Source organism: Periplaneta americana, chromosome 10 (genome assembly GCF_040183065.1).
Source record: "Periplaneta americana isolate PAMFEO1 chromosome 10, P.americana_PAMFEO1_priV1, whole genome shotgun sequence".
Taxonomy (NCBI): domain Eukaryota; kingdom Metazoa; phylum Arthropoda; class Insecta; order Blattodea; family Blattidae; genus Periplaneta; species Periplaneta americana.
The window spans coordinates 32,427,589-32,449,801 of record NC_091126.1 but is presented as its reverse complement, the minus strand read 5'-3'; the positions used below and the strand labels follow the sequence as shown (position 1 = coordinate 32,449,801).

The following is a 22,213-nucleotide window of genomic DNA, read 5'->3' as shown; positions in this document are numbered from 1 at the left end:
CACCACTGCTTCGATAGGGTCTGGCATTTCTGTCTGCTCCGAGAGTCTACCTGGATTGCTACGGAGAACAAGAGAAGCTCGCTATGGCGTCACAAGAGCATTGAGTTGGAACTGACTGCTATAAATTATTTTCTGGGTGCACCATGGAAAGAAATTTACATGGCTCATGATGATGATGATGATGATGATTGGAGCAATAGTGGTATGCCAGATAGGGAAACAGGAGTGCCCTACATACACCTACCACCAAGAAACACCATCTTATCCACCCCAAATTCCTCTTGGACTCACCAGCTTTCGAACCAGCATGGAAAGTTGACATTTTTGGTTGACTAACAATTTACCATAACCAGATACGTTTAAAGAAATATTGTCTTGGATTAGTAATTCGTGATGTGCCTGCATTCTGTAATTCATAGTTAGAAATAAATTCATAATAGGAAACAGCAGTAACTTGTTACTACTAGCTTATCATTAAGATCTCTCTATTATTTTAGTAAAACTCATATTTGTGTAATTGCATTTAGTAAAAATGCCTACTGGCAATAAAAAACTGAAGAATGTAGTGGAGGTGAGAAAGATGTGAATTTGAGTGATCTTAATTCGGAATTCGAGTAGCCAAGAAATGGGAATAATAGTTACGACTTAAAATAATATGACCAGAATTTCTAAAACTGGTGTTAAGTATCCTTTTTACTTAAACCATCTAAATTTAGTAGAGCTAAAATTAAAAGATTGCAAAAATGATGGACTGAAAAGACAACTAATGCGAAGAACGAAGTTCACAAATGGAAGGCTTCAGTGTTTCACGAAAAAATAAAAAAAGGCTTTAGCCCTTACAAAGGAGAAAAGCAACATAGTTTTTCTTTTCTCATTTTGAGCGGTCCTCTTTTACAAGTGAAATAAATATTCTATTTTCGTCAGTTGTGGTAGTTTAGTTTTTGCATTAATAATGCAAATTCAGGAAAAAGTACTATGTCTATATGAAACACAAGGCCATAAGGGGGTCAAACGAAGTTATTTCATGCTTAAATAGTTACAGATATATTACTACCACAAGACGTTGATACACCATTCAGGCGCAGGTTCGATCCCCACTTGGGCTGATTACCTGGTTGGGTTTTTTCCGAGGTTTTCCCCAACCATAATGTGAATGCAAGGTAATCTATGGTGAATCCTCGGCCTCATCTCGCTATCATCAATCTCATCGATGCTAAATAACCTAGTAGTTGATACAGCGTCGTTAAATAACCAACTAAAATAAAATGTTGATACACTGTACTTGTTCTCAGATGGGTGCATCAGACAAAACAAGAAAATAGCACAACTTTTAACTGCTACTGGAAAACTAAAAAAAATATTTTACCATTATTTTCCCGTCAAAGGCCACAGTTTTCTCCCATGTTATACACATTTCGCTAAAATAGAAAATATCAAGGGGAGGAAAGAGACTCCTGGAGACTGATGCCACTTAAGTAACTTACTAGGTATCCCTCCCCAGAAGCTGCTTTCTATAGGACTCTCAGATGCTGCATACTAACTGGTCCAACGCTTTCTGATACAGAAAAAGATGCAAATGAATCATAGTCCCAAATAACTTCTGTTTTCACTAAATAGATTAGAATTATTTTTAATGTTTATTTTTGCAATATACAGAAAATAAACTATCTATGCTTTTATTGATTGTATGTTTTTATTTTTGTCTTGTCAAAGGTAATGAAACGTAATGTAATAGATTTTCTGTTCTCTTTTGAAAAAAATCTCAAGTCCAGTGTCATACATTTACAGTGATTGGTATGGGATGTCACAAAAACATATTGAATCAAAAATGTATTTCAAAACTCTTATTCAGCAAGCCTATATAGTTTTTTTGCTCTCAAAAATTTACTTCAGTGGACTTAGCATGTTTGTCAATTCAGATCTTCAATTCTGATTTGTACATAATTCGCTTTTGTAAATAGTTTTTTTTTTAAATCTAGTTTGAATTGTACGCATTTTTGTTCGCTTTGATACGTAATAAAGTTTCATTTTAACTTCACATAACTTGCCTTATGACTTCGAATTTATTATATTAATTTCTCACAATTTTTAAGGTCAGCTATGGGATACGGGGAAGATCTAAGCCAGGTGAGTGAAGACTGCTACCTCTTTATGTTGGTAATCTTAAGCTTTCGAAACCTGCATAGATAAAGCAAACTTACATAGTCCAGGTGAATACAGGGCCAGCATGCTCTGTCTTTACGTGCTTCTTTTTCATTGGTCTCCAAACATTTTAAAATGTTGCAGGTCACTCTGTACCTGCCTAGCAATAATGCACGACAGTAAAAGGAAAAGCTACTTGCTAGAAAAAATTATTAAAGGAGTTGAGGCAAATCTCAACATAACAAATAGTGGTTTGTAATAAATATTGTAACTTTTATACAAAGCAAGAATGTAACTTTATTATTTCAACAATAGTCACTTTATAATTTAGTTTAAATACTCCCATCAACAATGGGATTTCCACTCCACACCGCAACACAGTATTCGTTATTGCACTCCACAGACGACAATGACAATTTACTTGGATTATTGAGAACAACAATGTACTGCTAATCTTAACTAATGTTCACAAAGCACTATTTACAACACAGAACTGTCAGTTCTCAGTTCACAGTTAGTTTGCCTTGGCTAGTTCTTCTAGCTCAGTCACTCGAGTTCACAGTATCTCGAACCCCAGACCTTCAGAGACAGTCCACTGAACTTCGAACTCAGGTCCCCCAACTGCGGTCCACTGCACTCGAACTCAGTATTTCGGACGCTCACACAGCTGCGGGGACACTCAAGTCGAACTCCGGTCTCGAAGCTGGCTTCACTGCTACACAAGACTGGCTGGCTTGCTGTCCAACGACTACAACAACAACTGCTCTCAGCTCACTTGCGTCTCTTCTTTTATAACTAAACCATAGTTTCTGGAGAGTACGATTTCGCGATCAATCGACAGATGCCTAGAAGATGGTACCTCTCGAATTCTCTGGATTTCTCCCCTCAGTCACCAGCTGCTTTACTTCCCCCTCGCCCTTCGTCATGTCCGTGCCGCCACCTCGCGCCCCCTCTTACGTCTGTCCCCTCCAGACCTGAGCAGCCGCAACCTTCTTCGCTGCGTCACTCGTTTTCTCGTGCCCCCCCGACCTCTGTGGGACGCGATCGACTCCCGACTGTCACAATATGAATTATATACAAAATCAATAATTATATGATACCCTAAAGCCCGAATTCATGATTGAAGAAAAAGATTTCATAGTAAATTTATGTAGTGCATTTATATTAAACATTAAAATTCTTGTCACTTTCTATTGATTAAAGCACATATGGACAAGTTAAAGAAAAAATCTTTTTAAGTGCTCCCAGCTCTCTATCTTCTGCTAAATTGATTCCTAATCATTTGAAAATCTTATATTCAAACATTGTTTATACACACAGTAAGACCTGTCTGAAAGACCACCCCTATTGAGAGACCACTCCTCCTAAAGAACCGAATTAAAAATCCATAAAACCAATGTATATCACACCCCTTTTAAGAGACCATCTCTCTCCCTGACCACCGACCAGTGATTGAATATCCATTTTCTTAATTTTACCCCTTTTAAAAGAGCATATTGTATTTTAAAAATTTACAATTTAGTATTATATTACATTACTGTAGCCTAAATCAATTCCAAGAAATTCATACAGTACTAGAAGTTAAAGTAATGTTGTTAAGTGTACTGTATTCACGTTGAATGCTCATCTCTGTCCTTAATCCCTTAAGGAATGTTGGGATTGCTAGGAAAAAGGTACAATGTCCGCTTGCAAATGGTTTCCCAGGTGACAAAGGGTTATTTGCACCGCTGTTTAGCAGTTCCTTGGAAGGTAAGATTTCTCATGCCATATAACTGTTTTTACTTGTCGTTTTGTACAAGAAAAATCAAATCGTTACTTGTTAATTACAGTGCAATAATTTTTTTTCTCTTCCTCCTACCTATTAGAAAAATCCAGTGATCAACCCACCGATGACGAGGTTGAAGTCAAGAGAGAATTTCAATCCGAAAAAAATGTCACTAGAACAAGCCTTATGTAATATTGAGTTAATTCGATAATCGGCGTCCACACCTGTGGAGTAACGGTTAGCAAGTCTGGCCGTGAAACCAGGTGGCCCGGGTTCGATTCCCGGTCAGGGCAAGTTACCTGGTTGAGGTTTTTTCCGGGGTTTTCCCTCAACCCAATATGAGCAAATGCTGGGTAACTTTCGGTGTTGGACCCCGGACTCATTTCACCGGCACTATCACCTTCATCTCATTCAGACGCTAAATAACCTAAGCTGTTGATAAAGCGTCGTAAAATAACCTACTAAAAAAAAATTCGATAATCGGCACAATCGAATGGAGAACATATAAATTAACTTTTTAACATGTAAAATAATAGTTTTGAAAAATAGATTGTAAAAACGAAATCTAAAAAAAAGTTAAGGAGAGTTCAATTTATGATATTGTGAAGCAGAGTATGTAATGAATCAAAGGAGAAAATTGTAAAAATAACGTAAAATAAGAAATAGAGTTCTGATTTCGAGCTTTTATTGTTAGCAATATTCCCCATGTTTTTTATTTGATTAACATAGAAGCATTTTAACCAATTATTTGTCTAAAATGACTCCTATTGAGAGACTACCCCTCTGAAAGACCAATTTTTCATGGAACTAGCAGTGGTCGTTTAATACAAGTTTTACTGTAGTGTCATTTAAATCACTCTTTTTAAATTATGCACAATCCAGGTTTTTACAGTATAAACTGAATTTATTAACAAAAGCTTAATATATTTGATTCAAAGGAATGTAGCACCAGTGCAGAGAAATTATTTGCTCTGGAAACTTATAATTATTTCATATTTTGCATTATGTTGAACATACGGCTTCAGTGCACAATATCAGAATGGGCGTATGCCATGTTTTGGAGTACTCTTACAACTTGTAGCCATTACTGTTAACACTGATACTCGTATCTGTGTTGGTTATGCATTGTTAGTTTTTGACAGTTTAGGCATAATGTAGAAGAATTAAGGCAAAGGTATAATGGGGGCATGTAGAGAGGGCTTATAAAAGTGCAGTGAAGGTAGTAGAATGTGGAAAGAGACGGGGGAAAAAGAGGAAAAGGGTTGGTAGGAGAGAAAATTGTATTTATTTCCCATCCTTTAGTTCCAAAATGTAGTAAGACACTTGAGTTCATACATAACTGGCACATGTGAAAAGCTGGCACCTCCGGTATTGTGCACTTGTATCGAATGAGGTATACCAAATTAAATAACTCCGATAAAACAGGGCAATGATGTAACAAGTCAGATATAACGAATTAATTTTATTTCCATTTCAATGCAACACATGAACAAAAATAATCTGGCAAAAAAATATAAAAATATTAACATAATTTATTAACTTATAGTACATTTAAAACTCAAGTATGGGGGGATATAAAAATAAACAATGTAAATATGTTGCACGCACATCTTCATACACTATATAATATTTTGTCTGAGGGAATCAAGATATTTACAAATAATTTAAAAATACACCGAACATTACAGCAGATTAAGGATGCATTGTTTTTCAGAAAAAGCACTGATTATATTGTTAGCACTGATACGTTAATTCAAGTTGAATTTTTTTAAATTACCAAACTAAGCCTAGGCCTTATGTATATGATAGACAACTGTCGTCTTAAGACTGCGTATGTGTATTTTTATGCACGGGATATATGAGAACACCTAGAAAACAAGAATAAACAATAGTTCATAATTGTACCAATTATCATAAATATAAATAAATATATGTAGGCCTACTTTCCACATAACAAAATATATGTTGAGAAATTAATATAAAAACAAGCTTTTAAATAATATATCAGTACATAAAAATTATGTATTAAATACATTAAAATATTTCAACATTTTGGATTCATATGCTTATTACATTACCTATGTAAAAATGTTCACTAGATTTGAGATAGATATTATTTGAAATATTCTGTACAGAGCAATCTTAGTGTATAAGCAAGTGTTATATAATTTTAAATATGAGGAATTTGTTTACTTTATATAAACATTTATTTGAAAAGACAAGATTTAAGGCCGTATTGTAATATATTCTCTATCTTAATTTTAAGTGACTTCATCAATAATTAATAATTTTCAGACATTACATGTTAGTAATACCAGAATTAAGTGGTTACCCGTCTTCAATATTCACAACACACTCAATGGGCAATGAATAACTAAAATCTAAATATATCCTGGTTTCCATGTATAATTTGTAATGAATTTATATAATACCCAAAGTTATGTACTAAAAACAATTACAGGGTATCATGTTGTGCAACATGACGTTTAAGACTTTGCTTTCGTGGATATGTCTTGCCACAAACGCCACAAGAGAAAGGTTTATGTCCAGAATGAGCAACACTATGCGCTTTAAGCTTACTCCTTACAGTGAATCCCTTCCCACACACTTCACACACGTGTGGCTGCTTGCCACTGTGAAGAAACGAATGAGTTTTTAGGTAACTCAGCCTCAAAAATTCTCTACCGCACTCGCCACAGATATAAGGCTTCTCCCCACTATGTACAACGGAATGTTGATTCAAATGTTGCTTGCTCGCAAATCCTTTTGTACATATTTCACAACTGTATGGTTTTTTATCGCTGTGCGATATTTCGTGCAATTTCAACTTTGCCAAAAGGGTGAAACCTTTGCCACATACCCAGCACACGAATGGTTTTTCTCCCGTATGTAGCAACATGTGAGTTCTCAAACTTCCCAACTGTGTGAACCCCAGGCCACACACTGCACATACGTGTGGCTTCTGTCCAGTGTGTACAACAGTATGCTTCTTTAAATCATGTTTACGAGGAAATCCTTTGCTGCATACTCCACACACGAAAGGTTTCTGTCCAGTATGAATCCTTCTGTGAGATCGTAAATTTGAACGAATACTGAATGTTTTACCACAAGTTTCACATTCAAATGGTTTCAATCCTGTATGTGTCATGCTGTGCACTTTTAATTGATATGAACGTCGAAACCTTTTTCCACATTCTTTACATACGTGTTTCTTTTCTACATTGTCATATCCTTCTTCTTTATTATCTTCTTTGTTTATTTCTAGATTGTCTAAAACTGTCTGTCTTTTATGCTCACTGTACTGGGAACTCATCTCTGAAGAATATCTTCTGTCATGAATTCGCACTGACTGTGTAAATTTACATGCTCTAGTTTCTCTGGAATCATAGGAATCCCTGTAAACAATTCAATTCAAACAAATCTGGCTTTCAGGTAGTAGCTCCCTGTAAAGCAGGTTTGAATAATTTCAAGGAAAAATTGTTTCTGGGCCGGGTATCGATCCTGGGACCCTTCGCTTAGCGCGCGAACGCTCTTCCGACTGAGCTACCCCAGGAATTATACACGACACATTTGCTCATTTGAGTCGTGTGGATGCAAAGGAAAAATTGTGATGGTGTCGTGTATAGTTCCTGGGGTAGCTCAGTCGGAAGAGCATTCGCGCGCTAAGCAAAGGGTTCCGGCCCCAGAACAATTTTTCCTTGAAATTATTCAATTCAATTCAAAGTTTAGCCGAACTTGAATGCGGGTAAGCACCACTTTACTTTCAATACAGGTACGCTGAGCTTTGTTACATGGTTAGAGCAGGGTTTACTAGGTGACGGGCCATGGTCTGTGATGGTTAGCCCCGATTTCTGTGATAATTGGCTGTGATTGCAAAGTATTTCTAGTATATTGGAATGGTGCTTACCCCTATTTAAATCTGACACAAAGTTTTATAACTAAAAATTTAGTGTTAAATAAATTGAATATTTAATTTTTCATTAGTTCAGTTTATACAACTTGTGAAGCAAATGTTGCAACTTATGAATATACCTTATTTTCAAGCATGGAGATGTAATAAATGATTTTTAACAACATTTTACCACATGACTATCATTTACCGTCATACTTATAAGGCACAGCTTAGCTGAGTGCACTAGTCTGTTGGACACCTTGCAGGCCTATCATGGGGAGATGATAGAATGATAGATAAGATGTGATAATGAAGGGGTAAAGAGTACTGGGAATGAGTCAGGTCGTGGTCCTTGAAATAGGTACTATCCTAGCATTCACCTGAAGGGACTTAGGAAACCATGAAAAACCCTAGTCATGATAGCCAGCCCCTGGGATCGAACCCCAGTTCTCTCAAATGAAAAGTAGGAATGATAAACTTTACACCATCAAGCTCGGTACCAAGTGATTTAATAGTATAAATATATACAATTTTAATATGTACCGGCACCTAGCAAATCCTCATTCACACACACACCCCATAAAGCTCGGTATCTTCTACAAATAATTGTGCTGAAGTTACTGAAAGGAATCAGCACTATATATATATATATTTTAGTAGGTTATTTTACGACGCTTTATCAACATCTCAGGTTATTTAGCGTCTGAATGAAATGAAGGTGATAATGTTGGTGAAATGAGTCCGGGGTCCAGCACCGAAAGTTACCCAGCATTTGCTCATATAGGGTTGAGGGAAAACCCTGGAAAAAACCTCAACCAGGTAACTTGCCCCGACCGGGAATCGAACCCGGGCCTCCTGGTTTCGCGGCCAGACGCGCTAACAGTTACTCCACAGGTGTGAACCACTATATATTATCATTGTGCAAATAATTTCAGTTGTACTTTTGAAGCTTGTATATTATTGACTATTCCCATCCAATGTCGATATATTTCCTTATTATGCTCCTTCTTGCTAGTAACCTTTCACTTTAGAAAACTGCCATTGTTATTTATTAGTAGGTAACTGTTATTTCGTAGTGATTTGAACCTCATTTGAAGTATTACTAAACTCATAAAGGGAAAATAGCAGCATTCTGTCTGTGAATTTAGACCTTGCTTTAGACACATAATTATAGAATTTACTGTACATTGTAATAAAATACAAATTAAAAATTACTTACAAAATTTTATTTTCCTCTAGATTGGTGCTACTGTCACCATCACTACTCAATCCATGTGATTCAGTTTTAATGGACACAAATTCAAAGTCCTTGTCATTATCTATAGATGGAATAATAGCAAGTTCATCCTGAAATTGAAATAGAAGTAAAATTATGCTTTACCACTGAAGAAAGTTTGTGAATTAAGAGGTCATTATTATTTTTCTATAATTGATGGGCTCAGTGGAAAAGGCGCCCATGCCACAAAAATTAAATTTTGTAGGAGAAGTATTTATTCCACTGAGACACTCTCTCTCTCTCTCTTCAAGTGAAGAAGAGGCATTTATAAATGCTTACTATGTCCGGTAGACACAAGCCACAAGAATGGAAGTTCATAAAAGTGGTCTAGATGGCAAGATCTGTCGGATTATCGAAGAAACTAAAAATCAACAGGAGCGTGGCATGGACTTCTTCTCCACTGGGCCCCTCAATTCTTTGTATGACATCATGACCTAAATTTCTAAGGGTGAGGGAAAATTCATTAGTATTGTTAGAAGAATAATGTAACAGATGGGAAAGATATTATAACAAATGAACGAAATATTCCATTTACTGGTTCTAACAGTTCGTTTAAAATTACACATGTTCATTTAAAATTATAAACGGACAATCAGAATGGGCTGGACGCAATAGTGTACATTACTATGTCAGAGATTTATGAGTGGAAAAAGTTATGATTCTAATTCCTAAGAAGAAAATGGAACAGAAAGACTTTTTTACGATGAGGGTGTGTCTATGTGCGCATGTTTATTCTGTTGACGTATTCTCAGAAATCTATTGTGCTCAGAGAAGTGAACGATCTTTTAAGTGTATAATTATGTACATGTTTATAATTATACACTTAAGAGGTTTAGAGGAGTCCTCTCACAACAAATCTGAACAAGATTTATTTTACTGATAAAGAAAAGCAACAGTATTCCGACACATTGTGGGCTGACTCTTGGAGGTCGTTTCATAGTACAATTCACATGATAACATTTGTAAGGAGATTGACACGATGCTCATAAACATATTTCAGCTCGTGATGGAAACATTGAAATGTTTTGATTAAATATAGTGCTAATTTATAATGCATATTGCTAAAGGCAATTAATTTAGATGAATTTAACAATTTAACCCTCATTAATGATTTCTGTAAAATCTCAATAATCGAATGTTATGAAATATGTGAAACAGGAGACACACATCACTGGTTACCACTTAAAAGTAATGGTTTGGGTCTCAAAGCGAAGATTCGTGTTCCATACATTACGGGCTGTATTACTATGCCCTTTTGATGCTCGGATTTGTTCCGGCTTTATTCCGATATAAATACCCTTTGCAATAAACACATCAATGGGAGCTATATTCTTTAATTTTATAAAATGACCACGAATGAAGATTGAATGATTTGAAGAACTCAGAGAGGCTGGGACTTGCAGCAACAATAAACTTCTACATTACGATTGATGATATTACCCTTAGAATGTGGCATGTATTGCCTGCCATCATCTTTAACGAATGACTCTGTGAATGTCAGGGCATTACAACATTTGCAATTGCCAAGAATCGTCCAAACACAAAAATCACACTGTGACAAAATCGCTATTATCTGTCACAGTGATTTTTCAGGAGCTGTCACAGTTCAGAGCTGTGATGGCAAAATGCTGTCACACCTCATTTCTAACGAGTAGCACAAACTAATTTATGCTTCAGATTAGTTTACGATCAGACAATATTAAAATATAGTTTTAGAGAACATTTTCTTTTTTCCGTAATTGTGTTTGTCTATCTTTATTTTGTTTGAAGAAGACAAAATATCTTCCAATGAAAAGTTTTTTCTTTTTTCTTTTTTGTCAGGTCAAGCCTAATAATAACTGAAGAGTTTGCGGGAAAAACTATGAATGTCACATTTCTGTTAAGGATTAGATAATGATCTAATTGAGTCTATAACTTCAAGATGTAGTGCTGTTTCTATAGAAATTAAAGGAAGGGATTGCTGTATTCGTGGTGATAATTCTTTTTGGATTACTGTATTCGTGGTGATAATTCTCCTTTTTATCATTTTTCATAAGAACAACATTAAATTTCGCAGTGATCCATTGAATTAGATAATGACATCAACCTTAAGAAAACTGTGACATTCATCACTTTTCCCGCGAACTCTTCAACTGATAGGGTTGGGTAATTATTTCACTTTTTGTTAAAAAAAACTGAAACATCAGTCCCAAGACGCTGTAAAACTTCATTTTAAAGTTTTTTGGGAAATAAAATAATCACTGTTGCAAGGCTCGAACCCATTCCTTGCTGCATGACACGAGCTATCTGAACTATTTTGATGAGAAAGAGGGCTTCACTTATATGCAGCATATCAATATTCTTACGAAGGTACAATTTTCCATTTTACTGTACGATTTTTATACATATCCATCTATTATTATTTACAGCAAATCAATTTTCTTCGCATCTTTTTAAGTGAGTTTCAGAATGGGTTATGATGGCACTCGAAATAGAAAGAATTTCAATAACTCCATTAGAGATAGCTAGTGTATCTATGTTCTAGGTTTATGTCTTGTATCCAGACTGAGAATATTCAAGCAGCCCATTACTTTATTTCTGGTACTGTACATACCTACTAAATGCGAGAATAAAACTTATTAGACAATAATGAAAACACAAAACCAACCCAAACAAAAATTAAAATCAATGAAAAAGCTTCCCTTGTCAATTTTTTAAAACTAAACAAATTACTGCAATTGTAAAAATGTTATTGTTTTATGAAATAGAAATTTCAGTTATTGGTGGAGGACTCAACCAAATTCTTATTCGAAATATTTTTAACATATTCATTGAGATGCGAGAATAATATATTTCCTCTAGATGCTGTTATAAGTGGTATGTAGCTTATATTTCAGAAAACCAAACTGTGATATTTGGGGATCATGTCCCTCTTCCTGTCACCATTTCGTCATTTCTTCATTACTCTTTATCATCATCACCACCATTCATCAGAGCCCTATATTTACTTTGATGTGATCACAGGTGGCTAACCACACTGGGAAGTCCTTGAATGCCCAATTTAATACACTGAAGTGTTAAAAAAAACGTAAAATAAGAAGATAAATATAATATGATGAAAAAAGATCATGTATCTCATTCCAAATATATAGGCACAAAAATATTGCTCGCTTCTAATTGGCCTACCTCATGTTTTATTGTTAGAACTATCTCCGGCTCCAGTAGACTCTGCTGAACGTCATCTGCCATGCTGGAGGCAGAATTATTACATCATTATCCTTGTTGCAGCATTACCATTAGCACAACTGAAAATGTAAATTTGTTTCGTGTTTTTCACAGAATAAAGAAAGTATAGCAAAGATCTAAATGGTTCATTAAAGTTTTCAATCAAATTTTCCAGATATATTTTAAGACAATTTTATAAAAGTAACCGTCCTATAATTTTATGGTATAATACAGCATAATGCCATACTCATTTTAATACATTTTTGTTTATAATTTTATCTTTAATTTTCTTGATCTCTTACAGAGATGTGAAAAAAAAAATACATTGTGAAGTAGTGCCCAAATTGGTTAATAATGTTCGAAAAAAAATAATCCAGGTAGCATTAAAAAAACACGCACACACGCGCGCGCGCGCGCGCACGCACGCACGCACACACACACACCCCAATTGAATTTTCCTCTGTATTCTTTCTTACATCGATTGAAATTAAGCAGGTGCAATATGGCATATACAGGGTGATTCACGAGGAAAGGTAAAACATTTAGGCTACGATATCTTAGGCCATTTTGAGTGAAAATGTTCATCTGAACATAGGTCCGTTTTCGAAGGATGGCGGATCTAGATGCATTTTTTGGTAAAACGTCTCACCCCAATGTGAATCAGACATTACCATATGCTGCTGATGTAAGAACGTAAGGCAAGGTCACTGATCGCAATGAATGACGTAACATGGGAATCTGCATTGTGAACGATGTAGATAAGAGAAACAAACCGGTTGGTGGGGCATTGCAAATGTCCAATCACCTGCCCTTGTCTGATGTAATGACGCAGAACCAGCACATAACACAAATACACTATCACTTATCAGTTCACAGCAATTCAGTTAGCTTCCTACAGTAGTTATACATGTACAGTTATCGGAAGTGTTAAGTTTTGTTTTTCAAGGTGACTTATAAATTTTCGACTGCAGAATACGTCGATATTGTGTATGTTTATGGTTTGTGCGATGGAAGTTCCTTACGTGCTGTCGCTGAATATGAACAATGCTTTCCAAACAGAAGGGTACCATATTGAAGAGTATTTACTGTCTATGGGGTTGGATGAAAGACTTGGTATAGCAAAGGAAGGGGGAATCGAGAGAGGTGCTAATCGACCGTATTTTGGACATGGCATAAAGAACAGCCACGAGCAACTCTCCAGAGCGCAACACTGCATTGAAGCAGAAGGAGGTACCTTTGAAAATGTGCGAAAACATCGACCCCCGACATCTAGAATATTAGGTAGCCTATGTATGCATACGTGAATATAAACTTTAAATTTGTCCGTTATCTATCTCTAAATGCGAGTTAGTACAATGGAATCTCAGAAGTTTTTGTGAAATCAAAGAGCCATATCTCCGTAACCGTTCGAAAATGGACCCATATTCATATGAACTTTTTGACTCAGAATGACTTCAGAATTCACATCCTAAATTTTTTACCTTTCCTCGTGAATCACCCTGTATTTTACGAAAAGATATGAAATTGTTTACTTCTCTTTATATCTAAAAAGTAAAATAGAACAAAATGTGATAAAAGTTGATTTTAAAAACGAACCTGCAAATGAAGGCCGTAAATAATGATGATGAGTTTTCAAGAGAATATTGCAATTACACACACTATGCACAGCATGATAATGAAATGCAAAACAATTTTGATGATGGGTGCAAAAGTAGAATAATAGGCTCCTGTTCTCTTTATACACGAGAGAGATTAAATGATATCAAATGCATAGTTAAGAAATACATAGATCAGTCTCATCCACCACTCAATTTTCTCACAAAATTTGCCTATACTTTAAATCTTAACAGATATTACTCTTTAAACTTTTTGGCAACTCTGCTCTAATCGACAACTATGTCATGTAAATTTAAAAGAATACAACACTTTTTGCTTGAATGAAGACTTTGCCCTTATTTAACTTCAACAAAGATAAGAGGGGTCATATTATTTTCAAATTGTTGATCAGAAGAGAATGGAAGTTTGCTGCATAGATAGAAGTAAACAAGAAACATGGATACAGAATATAAAAAATATTTTATTGTTTAATTTCAGTTTGACAATAATGACTAAATTATCAATGGAGATAAATAGAGCCCCTATTTTTTTATATTAACAATATTCATAAAATTTTGGTTTGATCATTTCCCCTGCTGCATCTTGATTTCTTTTATCGGTAATATGAAATAATATAAAGTTTTGAAACAGCAAAATATCACGAGATTGATCATAAACGCGAAATGTACATTTTCTAAACAAATGGCAAAATGTGCAAGTAATTGCCAAGAAATTAAGATTCTTCTGGTTTCGGCAGATCAATTATTTTTATTCAACTCGTAAATTTGTTTTTGTTTCCACATGGATGGGTGGCACCACTGCTTAAAGAATTTTCAAGACAAACATTTTTACAATTTAATTTTTAACTTTTGAAAATCCCACTGACGAACAGTTATTTCATTATTAACACGTCAACAACAGAATGTTATTTCAGTGTTCTTAACTTAAACCAAGTGTTGGATTTAAGTTAGGTACTGTTTGTTAGTTTCCCATAAACAACAGTATAATTTGACTCACTGGAGTATCTGGTTCCCTGAAGTAACTTCTGCAAAAGTCGACATATATGAAAGAAGTAAATTATTACTTCGACAGCCAGTTATTCTATTACTTCGACAGTCAATTATGAATTTTATTTTGACTCCTGCGTCTACAACAATGGCAGGTTTTTCATATGCTAAGATAAACAGATGTTAAGAAGTCTTCTGTGAAGAAAACAAGCGAGTTTTTAAGCTGAGAGGACTTGGTTCCTTATAATTTTCTTCTTCGAATGGCTTGTTTCATGTTTTTCCAGTCACAGAACTATGCCCTGTTTTCTAGTACTGTATCAGCATTTTATAAGTTTCTAATGATTTATTTTATTGGTTCTTGTATTTTCACTTATCTTAACATGCAAATTATATTACCATGAGTAGTGAATATATGTTCTATTTTTTTTTTTTATTTCAGTATTGTCATTGGGCGGCCGGGTAGCTCAGTTGGTAGAGCGGCTGGCTACGGACTGGAAGGTCCGGGGTTCGATCCCAGGTGGTGACGGGATTTTTTCTCGTTGCTAAACTTTCAGAACGGCCCCGAGGTTCACTCAGCCTCCTATAAAATTGAGTACCGGGTCTTTCCCGGGGGTAAAAGGCGGTCAGAGCGTGGTGCCGACCACACCACCTCATTCTAGTGCCGAGGTCATGGAAAGCATGGGGCTCTACCTCCATGCCCCCCAAGTGTCTTCATGGCATGTTACGGGGATACCTTTACCTTTTTTTTACCTTCAGTATTGTCATTATTATACTTGCATTATTTTTGTTGCAAAAATATTTTATATATGGCCAGAATAAAGTAACAACTTGTGAAATACTTGGGCTAAGCAGAAACGTTAATGCATAATTAGGCTTATGTTTTATAATTAGTGTATGTTTCAGCAATTTTAAGTACATAAATGCATGCATATTTTCCGACTCATAATGCATAAACTTCCGCAGTCTAGTATCACATATGCCGGAAATAATTTTTCCAAGTTTATTTTCATTGAAGTTAAGTTTATTGTTTTCTATTAGGTAGCCATATCCTTGTTCTGAGTACTATCATTGTCATCCCAAACTGTAACAAGAGTGGTGTCAACTGCATATAGCGTAGCACTGACTTGTATGGTAAACAGCTATGCAAGTCATTTAGTCCTACATAAATGAGAAAATGGAAGGAACAGGCACAGACTCCTTGGGATACCATTTACTGCATTAAGTACGAGGGGGATCCAGGAAATAACGACCGTTCGCACATACCCACCGTGCAGCTGACTCCCCTTCCTTGTTTGAAGGTCAACTGGCTTCCTTAACATGTGTTCTCATAATGTTGTGAGTACTGGTTGCAACAAGTCGCCATTGTGCATTTTGTGTTACTTCAAAATGAACGACGTGATTGATAATCCCGCCGACTGTGAGGTGAGGAGTGTGATTCGATTTTTGAATGCCCGACATTTGAAACCTGCAGAAATTTACCGGCAATTGAAAGAAGTGTATGGTGATACTGTAATGAATGAAAGAAATGTGAGAAAATGGTGCGAAATGTTCAACAATGGGCGAACAAATGTCCACGATGAAACTCGACCCGGACGCCCATCACTCATCACAGAAGACCTGACGACTAAAGTGAATGACAGAATCTTGCAAGACAGGCGTACATCACTCGACGAATTGCATATTGCCTTTCCTGACATTTCTCGTTCTTTGCTTGGTGAAATTGTGTCGCAACATCTTGGCTACCACAAAATCTGTGCACGATGGGTTCCACGGGAACTGAGTGACTAACACAAAACTCAGAGAATGGCCTCAGCATTGACATTCTTGATGCGATATCACACAGATGGAGACGCCTTTCTTGATCGAATTGTGACTGGTGATGAGACCTGGATGTCTCACAACACCCAGAGACCAAGTGCCAATCACGTCAGTGGCATCATCCCTCATCACCCAAGAAACCGAGAAAATTCAAAAACAGACTCTCTCAATACAAAAAGTCATGGCTACTGTCTTTTGGGATCGCAAAGGTGTTCTTTTGCTGGATTTCATGCCAAAAGGCACTACGATCAATGCAAATCGTTATTGTGAGACTTTACGAAAACTACGGCGAGCCATCCAAAACAAGAGGCGAGGAATGCTTTCGAGAGGAGTTGTGCTTCTTCACGACAACGCCCGCCCGCACACTGCTGCTTCAACTCGAGAATTGCTGGATCAATTCGGTTGGGAAATCTTTGATCATCCGCCCTATAGTCCAGACCTTGCTCCTAGCGATTTTCACCTTTTCATTAAGCTGAAAGACTTTCTGGGTGGTACGCATTTTGGAAGTGATGAAGAGTTGAAGAAGACAGTGAACACCTGGCTTAATGAACTGGCGGCAGAGGAGTATAACATGGGAATTCTAAAGCTAGTGAACAGATACGACAAATGTTTAAATGTAGGTGGTGATTATGTAGAGAAGTAAAGGAAGCTTCAGTTATGTAACAGACTTTGTTTTTTCAAATAAATATTTTTTTTAATTATTACAACAAAACGGTCGTTATTTCCTGGATCCCCCTCGTATAATTAGATTTCTTATTATCCACATTAAGAGTTGACGTCTATTGAGATATGCTAGATATGATTTATATTGGGAAATTCGATCCCATTTAATCCATAATAATTTAATTTCGAATGCAGTAGGCCTATGTTATGGAAAACACTATCAAAAACTTAACTCATATCTAGAAGTGTACCACAAGTAAAATAGGGCCACCGGCATAGCTCAGTCGGCTAAGGCGCTTGCCTGCCAATCCGGAGTTGCACTCGGCGCGGGTTCGATTCCCGCTTGGACTGATTACTTGGTTTGGTTTTTTCTGAGGTTTTCTCCAACCATAAGGCGAATGTTAGGTAATTTATGGCAAAACCTCGGCCTCATCTCGCCAAATACCATGTCACTATCACCAATTCCATCGACGCTAAATAACCTAGTAGTTGATACAGCATCGTTCAATAACCAACTAAAAAAAAAAGTAAAACAACGATTTTTGTAATTGGAAATCATTTCAGATATAACAGACTAAACTGTTTTGATGGAAAATGTCCAATCCCATGCTGTGAAAAAGTTTAGCAGTTTATTGTCTTCAAAATAATATATCTGAACTTTCAGACAATGCTCAATTAATTTAGACATAATTAGAACAAGTGAAATTGATCTATAAATTACTGGGACTATTTTCATTCCCGTTCTTGTAACAGAAATATTAAGACATTCAGGAAATAATCACTGACCATCCAGTGAAAGAGCAGCGTTAAGAGATAAAGTATTTATTTATATTGGTAACATTCTGTGAAAATTAATTATTTATGTATTTATCTGTACAGAAAATTCAATGCAGATACTTGCTTAGATACATTTTGTTCTTTATTCTTACAGCAATGGAAAATTTCAGAGAACTGCACCGGGTTAATGCCCACAACTGATTTCTTTCCTAATGTTCAGATTAACTTCTTTTACCCCTACAGTGATGACATTATTGACATTTTCCGTAGATAACGTATGTACGTGTTGTTGAAGATGGGAACGTATAGATTGTTAGCATGCAATCACATAGGGCATGTATTCCTATATTCTTGACATGTTTTATTCACATTAGCCATGTATAAATTGTCACTGTGAATAATAGAAATGAGCTTTCAAAATGTTAACGTACAGAACCGGTATATAGAACGTGGACATGTCCATAATATAGGTTATGTTAGAAATCCATAATGTGTAAGTCTGTTACATTTACTGGTGTTGAATATGCTATTAATTTCATTACAATTAGGCTACCTGTTTAGAACGGTGAACACAATTCGATTATTAATTACTGCACTACGGATATTGTAATACTATTAGTAGCTGTGTCTGAACCTCATAATTGAAATTTCTTAATCCAAACCACTGATATTTGTGAAGTTCAACAGTGTCACACACTACCATTAATAATAACATAAAAATAACACCAACAAGTTACTTACAAATTTGTAGGCCTATACAACTACTGATGGTATTTAAGATCCGACATTTTTCATTAGCAGTGAAATTTCACAGTGTGAAAGCAATTTTTTGCAATGGTTTGTACATTTTAACAACGTAATTATTTTACAAAATATTGTTGGGTGAATTCGTTTCGAACCTTCCTCCAACATTATGCAGAGGAATTCTTTTGACATAACAGATACGTTTCATTTATTTCTTTTGCATTGAACAGGTTATATCATGTCATTTCAGAGTACATAGAGTAGATTGAATGAATAGGACAATGAATTGAGGAACTCATGTCCTTATTACATTGAGTTATTCAATCTCTATAAAACTGGGGTATTACTTCAACGTTTATAATATTATCAGTAACACGAATTTCACATGACACTTCGAAGTCGTAGACCGCACGTTACATTGTTCAAACAAAACTAACAAAACACATGAAATCTAATACCAACAGAGGAAGAAATAATTTACAAAACCTTAATGTGAAAGAATTGAATTATGCTGAATAAAATCGCGATGTAGTATACTAGTAGAGCAATAAATATTTTGAATTACAAGAGCGCATCATCATCATCATCATCATCATCATCTTTCGTCGCCTTCGGTATTAACCATACGATTACTTATTCATTTAGTAGGTTCATAGTGTATACTTTGAGTGTCTTACTGCTTTCAAAGTATACTTTTTATTGCTTTTTCTCAATCTTCGTAATTCCCTTTTTCCATTGTATCCTTTTGAATTATTTACATTATTTTATGTATTCAATCACCGGCGTAGCTCAGACTGTAGGCGGGTTAGTTTGCTGATCTGGAGCTGAGCTCGGGTGCGAGTTCTATTTCAGATTGGGCTGATCACTTGGTTGGAAATTTCTGAAGCTTTCCCCAATCAGGTAATATATGGCGAATCCCCTGCCTCATCTTGCCACATGCATTTCGCTATTACAAATTCGATCTATACCGGTAGTTGATACAGCGTCGTTAAATAACCAACAAAAAATCATGCATTCAAAATACCGGGTGTGTACAAAGTTACGCCCGATTTATATTCATGCAAGCATACCCCGTGTACAAGAATTGGTATTATTGATATTATTTTGTGAAGCTGTTGCAGAGTGCGAGTAGAATCCTAGATCATATAATATATGATCTAGGGTAGAATTAAGATCTGTTCATAACAACGCGAAACGAGAGAGCGAGAGCTGAAAGGAAACCGAAGCGAATTGGTAGTACACAAGACGACTACATAGATAGACTAATTCTTAGTAGTAACACATTCTAATAAATGTATTAGACTGTGGTAGTACACTATACCCTAGATCACATATAATACTACTATGGTCTAGAACTACACTCAGGGCTGTAGTTTTAAAAAGTTTTTTTTGTTGTTGAAATTTGACTATTTCAGAAGCCTCTAAATTATTGTGCTTCATCAGTCGTTTCCTGTATTAGTTATACTGGAACAATGGAACCCTAATATTATTTTTACTGGAACTATGTTTCGGCCGTAAGAAAAATGTTCAGGTAAACAGACATTTGATGCGATATGTATTATGCCGCTATGATACATAACGTGATTTGTCATCATATTGCAGCAGGGGAACTCTCCACGTGCGTTCGGTACAGTCTGTTTATATGGAAATTAGTTTCAGTTATTATGAAGACAGGCATTGAATTCTGTAAATGTGTATCTACACGGTTCAATTTTCCATGAGTTTCCGCATGAAATCTGGGGAAAATATTAAAGAATCGAGTTGAAAACGAACGTTCAATTAAGAAGCATGTAGATTTTGTGTCTACACGGTGCGGCGCCGTGTTGAACGTCATCTTCACTACGTATATAATATAATAATTAATACTGTAAATATTAAATATCAATCCGATACTTACGTCTACTTGATTCGAAAAATTGTGATTGAATACCTCATAGGCACTCGTATTTGCAATAATCTTCAATAAAGCTAATCGTAGGCCTACTTACCACCATTATCAACTTAAAATGTCCACCATCACCAAACAAAACAATTTTCAGTTTACTCAAGGCCACATAGAAAAATCAGCTGTTAGCTACATGCTACTGTTGAACGAAATATGCACAAGATACCCACCGGGGATGGGTAGCTTTCAATTGCCGTATGTGCTCATTTTTAGTGGAAAAAACATACATAATTGAATGCATTTCACTTTTGCATGCATTGCTTGAATGCGTAAAAGTGAAAGAAAAGTTGAACCGTGTAGATGCACCTTACTACATTTTTGTTATACCTTGTTGACGATTAGTCCGATTTTTCCATACAAGAACAATGTGGAGGAAAATAAACATTTAATAATTGCATGAAAATTGTATTAAGCTGTCGTCTTAATACTGTTACTTGTACAGGATCCTCCACGCTACAGAGCACACTCCGATCTCTCAAATACATTGGCGTCCACACCTGTGGAGTAACGGTTAGCGGGTCTGACCGCGAAACCAGGTGGACCGGGTTCGATTGCCGGTTGGGGCAAGTTAACTGGTTGAGGTTTTTTTTCCCTGGTTTTCCCTCAACCCAATATGAGCAAATGCTGGGTAACTATCGGTGCTGGACCCCGGACTCATTTCACCGGCATTATCACCTTCATCTCATTCAGACTCTAAATAACCTAAGATGTTGATAAAGCGTCGTAAAATAATATACTAAAAAAATACAGTGGCAAGTGTTTCTGTTCATTGTTTATGTTCAGTATAATGTTAATAATGTTTATATACTTAGTCACGCACATGGGAGATAACTTTGTAGAGTTACGAAAGAGCAAGACAAGTCTCGGCATTATATGCGAAATGGTATAGATTATCCTGAAAGTATAGCATACTATGCCATTGAGACAGTGTCTACCCAACTTTATCTGTGTTTATAATTATTAAAATTCTAAGGTATATATTAATACACTGCTCAAAAAAAGTTTTGCTCCCCCCGCATATTATCTTGTTTATGTTAATATTTATGTTTATGTTTTCTTGATCAGTAGACAATGATATTACCATAGTACAGCCGTGGCGAAAAGGCCATGGTGCGCCGAGCCACTGTGTAAGCTGCAACGTGCATAGCACCTATGGAGGGAAGCAGACAACCGAAGGGGAAGTTAATGTTTAGGACGTGTAACGAAGAAAGAAATGAACAAGAAAACATAGGACACATTATCACAACCTAAAATTAACTGTCTTCAGAATGTCTCTGCGACAAAGTTTCAAAATCAGGAATTATGTCACTTACTGCCAATCGTAGTTGATCACGAAGGTATTTGTCTGTCAGTCGTGATCTAAATTTGATTTTTACTATTTTCA

At 35.9% G+C, this 22,213-nt stretch overlaps 1 protein-coding gene across 4 annotated transcripts; it reads right to left on the bottom strand.

The window, feature by feature from the left end:
- Nucleotides 1–5,380: 5,380 nt before the first annotated feature.
- LOC138707563 (zinc finger protein 100-like) lies at nucleotides 5,381–19,441 on the bottom strand. 4 transcript variants are annotated; one of them, XM_069837139.1, is made up of 5 exons: nucleotides 18,882–19,441; nucleotides 17,665–17,878; nucleotides 12,241–12,359; nucleotides 9,019–9,146; nucleotides 5,381–7,284 (listed from the first exon to the last, which is right to left on the bottom strand). In XM_069837139.1, exons 3-5 carry the CDS (start codon nucleotides 12,301–12,303, stop codon nucleotides 6,363–6,365), a joined length of 1,113 nt encoding a protein of 370 aa, XP_069693240.1. In that variant the 5' UTR covers nucleotides 12,304–12,359; nucleotides 17,665–17,878; nucleotides 18,882–19,441; the 3' UTR covers nucleotides 5,381–6,362. The 4 variants fall into 4 exon arrangements, with proteins under 4 accessions (XP_069693240.1, XP_069693238.1, XP_069693241.1 ...); XM_069837137.1 differs by having other exon boundaries at nucleotides 5,381–7,302; nucleotides 18,882–19,433; XM_069837140.1 differs by lacking the exon at nucleotides 9,019–9,146 and having other exon boundaries at nucleotides 5,381–7,302; nucleotides 18,882–19,439.
- Between the last annotated feature and the right edge of the window lie 2,772 nt (nucleotides 19,442–22,213).

What these genes read in the sequence shown, in the direction of transcription:
- LOC138707563 (XM_069837137.1), bottom strand. Translation starts at nt 12,303, where the DNA reads ATGGCAGATGACGTTCAGCAGAGTCTACTGGAGCCGGAGATAGTTCTA. An exon ending in TTCTAACAATAAAACATGAG is followed by an intron (nt 9,147 to 12,240) that starts GTAGGCCAATTA and finishes TTTCAATTTCAG; the next exon opens with GATGAACTTGCTATTATTCC. An exon ending in CTAGAGGAAAATAAAATTTT is followed by an intron (nt 7,303 to 9,018) that starts GTAAGTAATTTT and finishes AATTGTTTACAG; the next exon opens with GGATTCCTATGATTCCAGAG.